Below are 12,429 nucleotides of genomic sequence, written 5' to 3' on the forward strand. Positions count from 1 at the left end.
ACATGTTTGAAAATTTTTCGTGAGTAGGCGATATACATTATAGAAATTCGGTTCATTAAAAATTTATCTTAATAGTGAACCATAGTGCTCTATTATTGGAAAGCTGGAGTTAATGAAACTTTGCAATAATTTTGTACAATACAACTGGGATAGTTGATGAAGTATATTTATGAATATTATATAGTATATCTACAGCATTTTCATGTATTCAGAAACATTATACGGGTATTTTACGTTTTGGCGCCTTAATTTTATCGTTTGATGGGTCCAGTTTTCTATTTCATGGTGTAAAATTCATCAGTAAATTAGTCACAAAAACTGGAAGTTGATTGTTAAAATTATATTTTGATGATGGTATGATTAAGGTTCATTGTCCGCCGCTTTAAGACTGTTTTTATGTAACAAATTAACGTTTCAATTTGCTGCGTACATGAATTTGCTGTCGAAATTGTACCTATTTGATTTGTATGTTTAATGTATGTATTGAGGTCGACTATCGTATTTTTGTCGCCTAAATGTTACCTATATATATTTTTATAACTATCCACATTTAATATTCAAAATTAAAGATTATAATTTTTAGATTCTTGTACGAAATTAAAATGATCTGCGTGCCTCACCATTTGCAAGACGATCATTAGATTTCCATCTTCAAAAGCATGTCCCATTATATCATTTAAATAATATGGGGCTTTCAGCTAGTAGACACATCGATAATAATATGGTAAGAGTTCTATTACAATATATTGTAATTCACAAGTAATGGTCAGATACAGTTCTATTCGAAAATTCAATGTATCAAAATGTATAAATTCGAAAATATCAAGAATTTTATAGTCTTCCAAGAATAAATTAAGCTTTTTGGACGAATTATCTACTAAAATTTCAAATACGTTTATGGAATGTAAGTAGTACATGTTGTTATCAAAATAATTATTTGCATTTAAGGAGATAAAGTTCCACATTAAGAATTCCAAATTATATCTTACATATTTGTAGATGACCATTATTTTGTTTTGCAAAGAAAGGAGGAAAGAAAAGGTACTTAACCCAGACCACCTAATGATTAAGTGTGATATTTTATTGATACCTTAATAATTTCTCTTACAATGAAGCTCTCTAAATGTTACTCCACCATAATATTGAAACTAAAAGTAATCTGTTACATATATGAGATATTTTATCTGAAATACGATACTAATACTAAGATGATCATTGTTAGGAAAGGTTAAGTTCAGACTACCGTTGCAAACTTTATTAATTGCGAATTATTCTGATAATATTTTTATGGCTTTTCACGCAGCAACACTTCAAGAAATCCGGGGCCGTGAGTTTGCGTTCACGCTCGTTTGGGTGAATGTTTGTTGTTCTTTCTGTAAAATATCAACAAGGGTCAATTTGAAATATCCGACTTAAACCTGAAACGTAACATGCTGCGCCGCCTATATTCTTCAATTGACTTTTAGAAAATTCGATGCATATTATTTTATTTACTGTTTTTCTTTGCTTTTCATCTTTCCCAATTTATGGTCATCTTTATAATTTGTTCTGGTAATGTACAATTGTAACTTTATAAATATACTAAGCCATATTATTATCATTATTTATCTACATTGCAATCGCAACACACGTTAGCTTAAAATAATGTGTACTTAATTAGTAAATAGGTATTTATTTGTTGTTGGAACGGTTTACTATATTCAATATCTTTGCGACATTTGATGTGATATGAGCAATAATAGAGAGACAATGAACCAACAATTAAGACTTGGACTCAATATATGAAACACGCGAGAAACCGCAGTGGTGACAGCGGTCGGATGTGAGCCAGTGATAACTTGAACATAGACAATTTGAGTCTGAATCCTCTATTGATTAGTGAGTAACTTTTGGGTTTATTTTTCATATTGTTTTTAAGTTATTTGTTTCAGGATTTTTGTCCCGATAGCATTAGGGAATTTTATTTTCTTTATTTTAACTAGGTTTAAAATAACGAGTCTACATACCCCTCGCGGAAGAGTAGGTGTGATTAATACTCTCATTTTGTCATTTTACTGTTTTGTTTAATTATATGTTCCGGGCCTATATTTGAATAGTATTTTTGGCCAGTGTGTTTAGGCCTTTAGAGTTACGAATTTTTACTGCCAAATTATTTTCTTACGATATTTGTGCATGCACATAGTAATTATTTTATTGTATGATATTTGTAAATTAGTCACTAATTGTTGCCAATTTTTTTTGTTTTATTATTATTAATAATTCAGGGTTTAATATTATAATGTTCATTTTTAATTTGTTGTCATTGATCAAAATTATTGTGTGTTAGTAAAGTAAAATTAACCGAAATAGAACTTATTATTGCCCCAAAGGGAGCGTTTGACGCTATTAATAAATATTGCTTTAGGGTTGCATAAAAATATAAAAAAGTGGTGTGATAAGTTTTGGATAATTTTACAAATTATACTATTTTATGTGTGAATTCCAATATTAATAAATTTTAAAGTTGAAATGTCATTATATTAAATTGTATTTATATTTTCCAACCATTTGCAATGACATTGATATTCTGTCTTATATTTTAAAAGTATTATTATTATAGTTTATATAATTTATCTCTTGGATGTTTCGTGATATATATATTTGACAATGTTTCCTTTGTTCTTGCCATATATCTTATGTAGGAGTCAGTAGTTTTTTTGTAGGTCTTAGTGTTTTAAATTTGGTATACACAAGATACAGTATCACAAGTTTGCCTATACGGTGGTGTTGTTTAGAGATGTTTATTAGTGGTTGGCGCGGGCGCGGCGGGTATTTGCCGCGGCTGCTTGGCTGTATATTCTTGCCGTAGCAAGTAAGAACTTTGTCATGGGATAATGGCAGGTCAAATGGTATTTATTGTCCATTGACATTACTCGATAATAATTGTATCATTAGAGTACATTACAGTAGCCTTTCTCGGGAATCTTTAAAGTTACCTATATACACTTAAAGCAATTTTTGGTAAATATATTTCTCTTGAATCTATATTCCCTTATGTATCCAGCAATAAATTACTTCAGTAGTTTTGTAGTATCACTTTATGTGGCATTGAATTTAGCCGCTTCCTTGGCATTGGAGGTTGATTGAGAATATTGTTGTGGGTGGGGTGGGTGTGTGAGCGTGTCAAGGATGCGCGCAGTCTCGGTGTCAAGTAATGTGATGTCGTAGGGTTCGCAGCGCACAAGGTGAGCTAATGTTACCCTCCCTATTGGAGGTGGGCGTATTGCCTATGTTGTGGCACCAAGCACAGCTAGATGGTTCCGGTGGAGTGTTGTGGCATTAACTATAAAATTCTTTAACACTTCTACTATTTTATTGTATTATGGTGGGATTAACGAACGGTACTTATATTCTGTAACATATTAACTCTAATTCCAATAATCTTGTGAAAGACAGCGTGCTCAAAAATTGATTTACTTTTCCCACCTTTCTGATTTGTTCTCCACTGTTCTAAAACATCATAAATAAATAAGGTTGTGAGCTCTATTCCCATTGGAATTTTAAGCCACATGTGTGCTTGTGCAATAAATATCACAGTTTGGATCTAGGCTTTTAAATTATTATAGATTATATACATTGTTGAGCTGATATAAAAATTTAATATATTATTATACCTTTTAAATATTGTTAAAGAATTCTAATTGCATTCCACATCTTAGAGTGAACGAATTTGAGACGACCGTTTTTTGTCTACATTATACAAGTTATTTTTTTTTTTACAATTGTAGGATTATTAGCAGTTGCCAATGTTTTTCCTTTAGTCAGTAAAAGTACAAATATTTTAATATACAATTCTTGGTATTTACGTATTGTAGTAATCTTATTTTTAATTGATTCTATAACTGTAAGCATAATTTTTTCACATAGCGGCCATTTAGATATCCTCATCTCACAAATTATTCAGTAAATAACAAAACATATCATACCGAATCAATTTGGTTTTCATAGAAAATGTCTGCAACTCCCGTAATTATCCTTTTTGGTTAAAACTGTTGTGAAATGGCTATTTCTTTTGTTTTCAAATTAGTTTTTAAGTTTATCCTATTGTAGATTACATTGTATTAAGTTTCTTGTCATCTTTATGTTGAAATGTGAAAATTATTGTAATATTTCGTGTGAATGGTGCATGTTCCAAATGCATATTTTAATTTTGATCCAAAGATTCATTTATTCTTATAATTATAATTTATTAATAATTCTCACGATACAAAAATGACATTTGTGGAGTGTGCATTGGTATTTGATACTAGGATTAACATTTTTTTCGTAGAGTTGGTGCAGCCGAGCAAATCTCTACTACTATATTCTCTTAAGAATATATTGCTCAATAATTTTATTCTGTTAAAAGTATTTTAAACTTAGGAATAGTCCACACGGATGTGTTTAGTATGACTGTGGACTTCTGCGACACGAAATTATATCTAACAGACAATACCCTCCGTAAAGATTTGAAACATTGTAAACGTTGAAGTTTTATTAGATGTAGTGTTTTGCCTTCACGGCAGCTGGCAGCGAGCCACCGCAAGCTGCAGGGGCCCGGTCGCCACACGCGGGCGGACATTATCCGACACTGTCCATCACGCCGCGCTTTTTGCTACAAGCAAGTTACTCCTTCAATTCCACACATATCTAATTCGAGTATACCATGATGGACAGGTTACGATAATGTCTTCCCAGCTCGTGTGAGTGTGCCAACTGAACGATTGTGTACGTGTTTGCCCCACAGTCAACGAAAATTGTTATGTAATCCATACAGGAGTCTCTGCTGCATTGTGCCTAGATCTTAGAAGTTAATGGTATCAAGGTAGAGTTAATCTCAAATATTTTGGCTCTTTGAATATTCCATGATATTATTTTGTTTTTCATGAAAATGTATTTACATTATATACATACATACTTAGTAATATTATTGTATACATGAATATACATTGCGTGGTTTGTAATTGATGTTTAATTTTATTGTTAAATAAGATGCCCAACTGGTTATAACTGTCCACGATTTGAACCAGTGGCGGAATTGAGTGTATAATAACGTAAAATAATGTTGGTCGTCGTAACAAAGAACCCATAATTTTATTGTGGACAGAAGTATAATTGTTTGTTTTTAACTGGTTGCACATCTTTTTGACTAAATTCACGCGCCGCTGAAGTTACTTGAGAATTTGGCTTCTTGTCTTTTTGTACTCGATCTTCGTTCAGATGTATAGTGCAAGTTTTCACGTGACCTTAGCGGTTTTTCTTAATAATTATAAGTTTATTATCGTGAACTGTGGCCAGGATAACAACAGCACAGAGCAGTGTAATTCAGAGCCTGCCTAAAATATATTTTTGTCATGATTTTATTTAGGTATATACATGTTATTATTCACATATTACAGTTTCTCAATATTAGCTTGTATTTTAATTAAGAAATAATCATATTTAACATTGCCAGGTGATCAGCAACCTGCACTTTAATATTTTTGGAAACTATTGAACTTAAATTGTACTGACTTTATAAATATATTTACTTCAATAAAGATTTTCCATGCCACTAATTTGTGTTTTATTTATTAAAAGTTCAATTTATAAAACATTAGTAAATTTATTACATAAAATAAAAAATACAATATACTTAGATTTTTAACATTTAATAGGCAAAGTTTTAGTCTTCAGTTTTCATTAAATATATATAAAAAAACAAAACACTGTAAATAGGTATGTTTTAAAGGAATCCCGACTATGGAAATAGTTGGAGCAGTTATATAAAGAAGATATGACAATATTTAAAAACCACATCAAATTCGGATTTTCTAAATTGAATTCGTGTACAGCTATTAGTTGTATGTTCATACCTTCCCGGAGAGTGGCTAGATAGGTAGGCGTTGCAAAAAAGACACGGGACAAAAGATATTAGCGCTGTTTTCATTTCTCGTGTTTTTCTAATAAATAAGGGTTTTATGTGTGCGAGACGAGACCAGACTCATCGTCATCCTTATCCACATTAAAATATAAAATTCTCTATTGCGTCTGTCTGCATGTTCGAGATAAACTCAAAAATATTGCACGGATTTTCATTCGGATTTCACCAATACTTAGGTATGTTTTTACCCGAACGAAGCCGGGACGGGCCACTAGTATCTAATGAGTCCACAGAGCAACACGAACTAAACCCCGTTTATGTATTTTAAAAAAGGTAAATAATCGTCTTGTAAATAAGGTAAATATTTTCTTGATTTTTTTCCTCAGCCGTTGAGCGTCGGAGCCAGGCCAGCTTTTCTACTTTTTCGACTCAACTTCGTTGAGTGTCATTGAAACATAAATCTCTGCACGTTATAAATTATTATATCATAAATCACATTAATATGACATAACATGTCAATATTGATTTCATACATTGATGCCAAAATTAAGCACCTTTAATGTGCCTAAAAACGCATTATATTATAGATCTATGGGCATTACACATTGTTTATATAACTTGATGTTGATCGCTTATTTTCTTATTAAATAATGTTATGCCGCCTACACTACTACTATCGCCAAACTCACACAGATGTCGATGCAAATGAATAAACATTGCGTAGTTTTTATATGAAAACTTATTTTTCGCAAAGAAAAGCCAGCAATGTATGCCGTGTTAAAGTTTGTCAAAATGTTTAGCGACAGTGTATAGTCGGCATTTTAAAAGAATAATTATTTAGGTTTACTATACACTTGTTCTCCAGCTATCCACGTGGACAGTACATTCAACGTTTTTGGCTCCATGATAATGAAGTCTGCGTCATATCCGAAGTCCAACTTCCCTTTTCGGCCGTCAATGCCCAAAGCTCGAGCAGGGTGTAAGGATGCTGCTTCCAAAGCATATTCGGGTGTGCAATCTGAAACCGCAAGAAAACCATAGAAAGATACACTGATTCAATGTACTGGCAATTTTTATATAGAAAAACTTTTACATAACTAAAAGGAAAGTTTTTTTGGCTGCAGAACTATATTATTATTTTATTCGCAGTTGTTCAAGCAGTGGATTTGAGTTTAAGATTGGATCTCTTAGCGTCATCATCATATTTTTATCAATTTATTTATGTCATAGATTAGGAATACTAGAATTCATTTTATTAGAACTAATAGTGACTATATTTTGTATAATGTAAAACTATAATACTATCTAAAAAATCCTTTTTTTGTGGTATTTTTATAGTTTTCACTAAATTGAATTAGGAGAATTTGATAAAAATATGATGGAGGCGCCTATGAGCAGGGCCTTATCTATCTAAACAGCAAATTATTTATTGATAGATAAGGCCCGGAAGGTAAATATGAAGGAGATGATGAATGTTGTATGTATAATGTACAGTCAACAGCACATCAAGCTGTCAATAATCATTTCAAACACGTCGCTATTGCCGTTGCATTCGGTTCTTTGTAGGGTCTCTTAAGGTACACGAAAAGAAACACGGCTTTACCTATGCACTTCTTAAAGGTCTGCACACACTGGTCCAGCGCTGTGGTGCTCCCGCACAAGACGTCGGTGCCCGAGATGTACGCCCGGCCGTCCAGGACGGTCACCGCCTGCGGCCCGATGCGGTATCTGCCGTCTGCCAGGCCCAGTGCTGCCACCGCGTCGCTCACCAGAACTAAACCTGGAGGTTACAGATATTTACAGCATACAAAACGCGTGAATAATAATAATAATGAAGGAATAGTCATTAACAACAAAAATTAAAATAATAAAAATGGTGAATAAAGAAAAAAACAAGTAGACAAAGACTCTGTCTTCGGGACAGAAGAAGAAATGAAAATATAAATTTAAAAAAATATCAAAGAAAACATATGGGGTCAATTTAAGCCTTGTTGTTTGGAAGGATATTATAAACTTTAATAGTAATATATAGATATTACTATTAAAGAAAAAAATATTTATACCAATTACTATAGAGTAATTGGTATTCATTAATAAGTTTGCCACATTACATGCCATATTTTTTGACCGGCTGCACTGAGGTCTAATGATGAAAGAGATGATAAAGGTTAAACCTACGTCTAGCCAACTGAGGCCGGGTACATCTAAACTTACTAACCGGCTAAATCTAGGTGTAGCTGCACTTCGGTTTAGATATAACATATACCTATACCTGTTACATACCTATATATAATATCACATTTAAACTTTTTGCGTCGACTTTGCAAAATTTGTGAGGACTAAACCAAATGGGTTCATTTGGTACAATATAACAACTACAGTAATGACATGGCGTTTTTGCCGTGACCAAGCAGGATAAATGGAAAAACGAACCTTCAGGGTTGGCTCTACATGCTATTCGGAGTGCCGCCGGATGTGTGTGAATGCCATCTGATATGAGTCCATAGTAAACTTGCTTATCTGTGGTAGACGCCAACAAGCCGACCAGTCCAGGGTCACGGTGGTGGAACTGGAACATTTCAGATTGATACTTGTGAATGATAATGTTATCTATTGCTTGCCAAGTGTCTATGCCTTGCTCACACAACCTGCTGATAGCTGAATGAAACATTTAATTAATTTATTTTCTCACAAAAAACCCTTTTGGAGAACCTGGTGCTTGAAAAAGGCCCCAGAGTAAACTGTGGAACAAGTTACCTCATCCTTAGAACATATAGGACTCTGATTTGATTAGGACAATTTTAATCACTTTTTAAAACATCCAAGTCCTAATTTTTTAAACACAGAAATCTTAACTTAAATAAGTTAGTCATTTTCAAGACAAGTTTTTTTTATGTCACTAAAGAACAACCTATAGTGACTATAAAGGGACTATCATTACCTTAAATAATACTTACTGGGAGCATAGCATTAAATAAATGTGTGATCATGTTAGCACCATTTTTGATTGCCTCTTCTCCTTGGGCTAGGGCAGCAGTGGAGTGCCCAAGAGCCACCTTTATGCCTTCCTTAGTTAGGTCCTTAATCGCTTCTATTGCTCCAGGTAATTCTGGAGCCAGGGTTACAATTACAACATCATCTAAAGGTCCATAAACTTGCCGCATAGTTTCTATACCCTGCAATTGAAAAGGATGTTGTATATTTATATATGCAAGGAAGAACAAATTATATCACATATATCATAAAAATCATATCTCATTAAATCAGTAAAAAGTGTTTACATTGATTAAACTTGATAACCCATAATAATTATATTCTTATTATAATTGCGAAAGCATGTCTGTCTGTCACACATTAGCTATAGGCAGATTTTATTGACATTTGGAATAGTTATAGTGTAATGAACCAGTGTCAAACATAACATACCAAGCAAGGAGCTGTGAGCAACAGCTAGTAATCCATAAATATCTGGTGTGCTTAAAAACACATGTTGCAATTTAACAGTAACTGTACTGATAACAAGTTCAATAACCACAATAAGACATTATCTACTTTATATTATGTAGGTCAGTGATAAACAATGACAATCAATAAACAGTATAATAAAGAAAAACTGACATAAATAATCATATTGAAATGTCTGAATGAAATATTGACGTTGCTAAAGATTGATTGGAGACAAAAAATAGGAGGCGGACCCTGAGCACCAATGCTTAATTGCTGAGGAAGTTAGCTCATACCAATAAGCAGACAGGCATGCGGCCCACCTTATAAGAATCAATGCAGCCTATGAACATCTGCAACACCAAGGTTGCAAAACACTCCAATGACAATCTATTGAATCTAATGAATTATAAATATTGTATTTTTATTGTTTAGTTTGTAATGCTTGCTTGAATAACCTAATCTTGGAAATAAAGGCACAATCAAAGTACCATTTTTAGACTTTTACCCTATTCTAAAAATTCTATGATTACCTTCTCAGGAGTTTTAATGTATTCATCCAAATGTGCACCTTTTTTTTCCAAGCTTATAAATGGGCCTTCTAGATGCACTCCAAGCACCGTGGCTCCATGCTTCCCACCCTGAGTTTTTTTTATTTTTGGCAATATTTGTCTGTATTTTTCTGGATGAGATGTGATCAGGGTTGGACAAAATGAGGTTACTCCATGTTCAAGCAACTTTTTGGCCACTGTGTTAATTCCATTTTGTACATTCTCCGAGTCGTATGAAAAATCAACACCACAAGCGCCTGAAAATTAAGAAAGTAATTATACATAAATCATCATTTTAACAACTTCTAAAGTTAGAATATCACTGTGCACTTTTTGCTTTGATGGTGTCAAAGCTTTGTATATAAATTAAAGTTACCATTAATTTGAATGTCAATGAACCCTGGTGCAATAAGCAAGTTATCGCAGTTTACTGTTACATTGGCTTCAAGTTGTTCCTCATAAAATATTTGTTCAGGATTTTCTATTTTACCGTCTCGGATCCACAAATCTTCTTTGATTATTTTACTATTTCGTAGTATATAACAATTGTTGAATCTTGTTATGACTGATTTTGATTTCATGGTTAAAATAAAAGTTTTGAAATAAATAAACAAGAACTGTTCGAGGCGAAGCGGGAAGGGAAAGTAACATAAATATTGACTATTTATTTGAGAAGATGACAGTCAGCTGGAGAATATGACAGTGACGGCTTAAAAGGAGTTGACGTTACGACGGCGGGCATTCGGATCGAATAAAATAATCGAATGGAATTATTCTCAGATATGGTAAACGTTATTGACTTTTTCTAGGGTTTTCTTTCTATAAAAATTAAACTTAAAATATAATTTAATTACGTCTAGTCTGATTTTCGTATATAAAAGAATTATACATGGTAATTCAAAAAATAATTATTCCGATATAGGTGGCTATGGGAAGAGTCGAGACAGGAATAATTTTTTTTAGACATCAAATTAATAACAGAAGAGCAAAACAAGTCGTGACTGACGACGGTTCAAAGTGGGGCCAACTAAATGTTTTTCTTTAACCATAGTCGCCTATTTGTCATATTCGTATCTTAACATAGTTTTAATTCATATGGTATTAGAGTAACTCGCGTGATTATTATAAAAAGTTTACGTTTTTACGCACAGTTAAGTAACGTATCTATACTTTTTAAAGCGCCACTGACTACCAGACTTTTTCATCAAGTCCTACGGGATAGCGTTCTTTAGGGCTAATAAGTATGTGTTAAGGTATCAGCTACCTCAATACCAAATTTCATAAAAATAATTGTCCTTGTCGTTTGAGTCACAAAGTTTGGCCTTGAGATGTAATGAATCCAAATCCAAAATCTCATCTTGATTTTGGGTTTGACATGGCGGCAGTCAAGTACCTAGGTATTACTTTCTTCCCGTCAGACTCAATAATTGAACATTTTACATTAGGCCCAACACGCCTAACATTATTGCCATACAAATCAGAGTGATATTAGATATGATTAGATAGAGCAAGGATGTAGATGTTCGTGCTACGATGAAATTCGAACAAATAAGGAAAACAACTTTTGATTAAAATAAAATTGTGTTTATTATTTTATTAAAGTATCTTCCTTTTTAATTATTTAATTTTAGCTTTTGCCCCCGGCTTCACCCGCGTAAGTAATTTTCCCATGGGAACAGGTATTTTTCTGGGATGAAAGGCACACTATCTCCTTCTCCATATTTCAAACATGTTCTCTGCTGGTCTGTTTGTCTGCAATAAACTTAAAAACTACTAACTACTGCACGCATTTTCATCCGGTTTTTATCAATAGGAAGTTAGAAAGATTAGGTGTCTAATTTATTGTGTTATTTTATTATTTATGCCCGAGCGAAGCAGCTGGGACGGGCCGCTCGTTGTTAATAAACCAAGATTATTAATTTTGGTGTAGTTTATCCAATCTACATAAAACATATGCGAGCATGTCATCAGTGCAGACCATTTTCCGAAGACATTTTTTAATTCAGTCAAACTGGTTGCTTAGAAACTCATCGTGAAAAAAAGAAATGCTTTTTATTGTATTTTTGATAAAGGGCGGGCTTCGATGAAGACGGGACGTACCTAAATTTTAAAAATAGAATTCATTGTTTATTGTGTTGGACCTCGTTATCCTCTGAAATATAATTAAAAAAAAAAGAAATGCTGTCGCCTTGTAGGTACCTACGTTTCTAAACAGCTGCCATTGTGAATTTAAAAAAATATGGAAGGGAAGACATAATCATAAACCAGTTAGCCTGCATTGATGTATTATATAGGCCTTATTATTTTATTTTAGTTGTATCTAAATTTAAGACCTCGGTTTAATTTCAATAGATATTTTATAAAAACAATTTTTCTACTTTCTTTAACTAGGTACTTATAATCGAATTCAAAAGTAGAATCACTAGGTTCGGGCATCTATTTAAATACCTCGCATGGGAATTGATTATTTTGACACTTGGTTAAAAATCTACTATTTTTTTCCATCACAAGCAAAAGTACAACAACAAATTAACGCCCCCGTGCGTAGAGATC

General features: G+C 32.9%; 1 protein-coding gene across 2 annotated transcripts; it reads right to left on the reverse strand.

Moving 5' to 3' along the window:
• Positions 1-5,650: 5,650 nt before the first annotated feature.
• On the reverse strand, positions 5,651-10,536 carry LOC128669110 (uncharacterized protein). Of its 2 annotated transcripts, none has more exons than XM_053743601.2 (6): positions 10,367-10,536; positions 9,859-10,133; positions 8,839-9,057; positions 8,315-8,450; positions 7,485-7,661; positions 5,651-6,899 (listed from the first exon to the last, which is right to left on the reverse strand). In XM_053743601.2, exons 1-6 carry the CDS (start codon positions 10,455-10,457, stop codon positions 6,715-6,717), a joined length of 1,083 nt encoding a protein of 360 aa, XP_053599576.1. In that variant the 5' UTR covers positions 10,458-10,536; the 3' UTR covers positions 5,651-6,714. The 2 variants fall into 2 exon arrangements, with proteins under 2 accessions (XP_053599576.1, XP_053599575.1); XM_053743600.2 differs by having other exon boundaries at positions 10,253-10,530.
• Between the last annotated feature and the right edge of the window lie 1,893 nt (positions 10,537-12,429).

Source organism: Plodia interpunctella, chromosome 4 (genome assembly GCF_027563975.2).
Source record: "Plodia interpunctella isolate USDA-ARS_2022_Savannah chromosome 4, ilPloInte3.2, whole genome shotgun sequence".
In the NCBI taxonomy this organism is placed as follows: domain Eukaryota; kingdom Metazoa; phylum Arthropoda; class Insecta; order Lepidoptera; family Pyralidae; genus Plodia; species Plodia interpunctella.

Excerpts from the sequence above, each read along its gene's own strand:
- LOC128669110 (XM_053743600.2), bottom strand. The coding sequence starts at position 10,457 with ATGAAATCAAAATCAGTCATAACAAGATTCAACAATTGTTATATACTA. Across the intron at positions 8,451-8,838 it reads TATTTAATGCTATGCTCCCA|TTCCACCACCGTGACCCTGG; the intron begins GTAAGTATTATT and ends GAAATGTTCCAG. Across the intron at positions 7,662-8,314 it reads ATGTAGAGCCAACCCTGAAG|GTTTAGTTCTGGTGAGCGAC; the intron begins GTTCGTTTTTCC and ends TGTAACCTCCAG.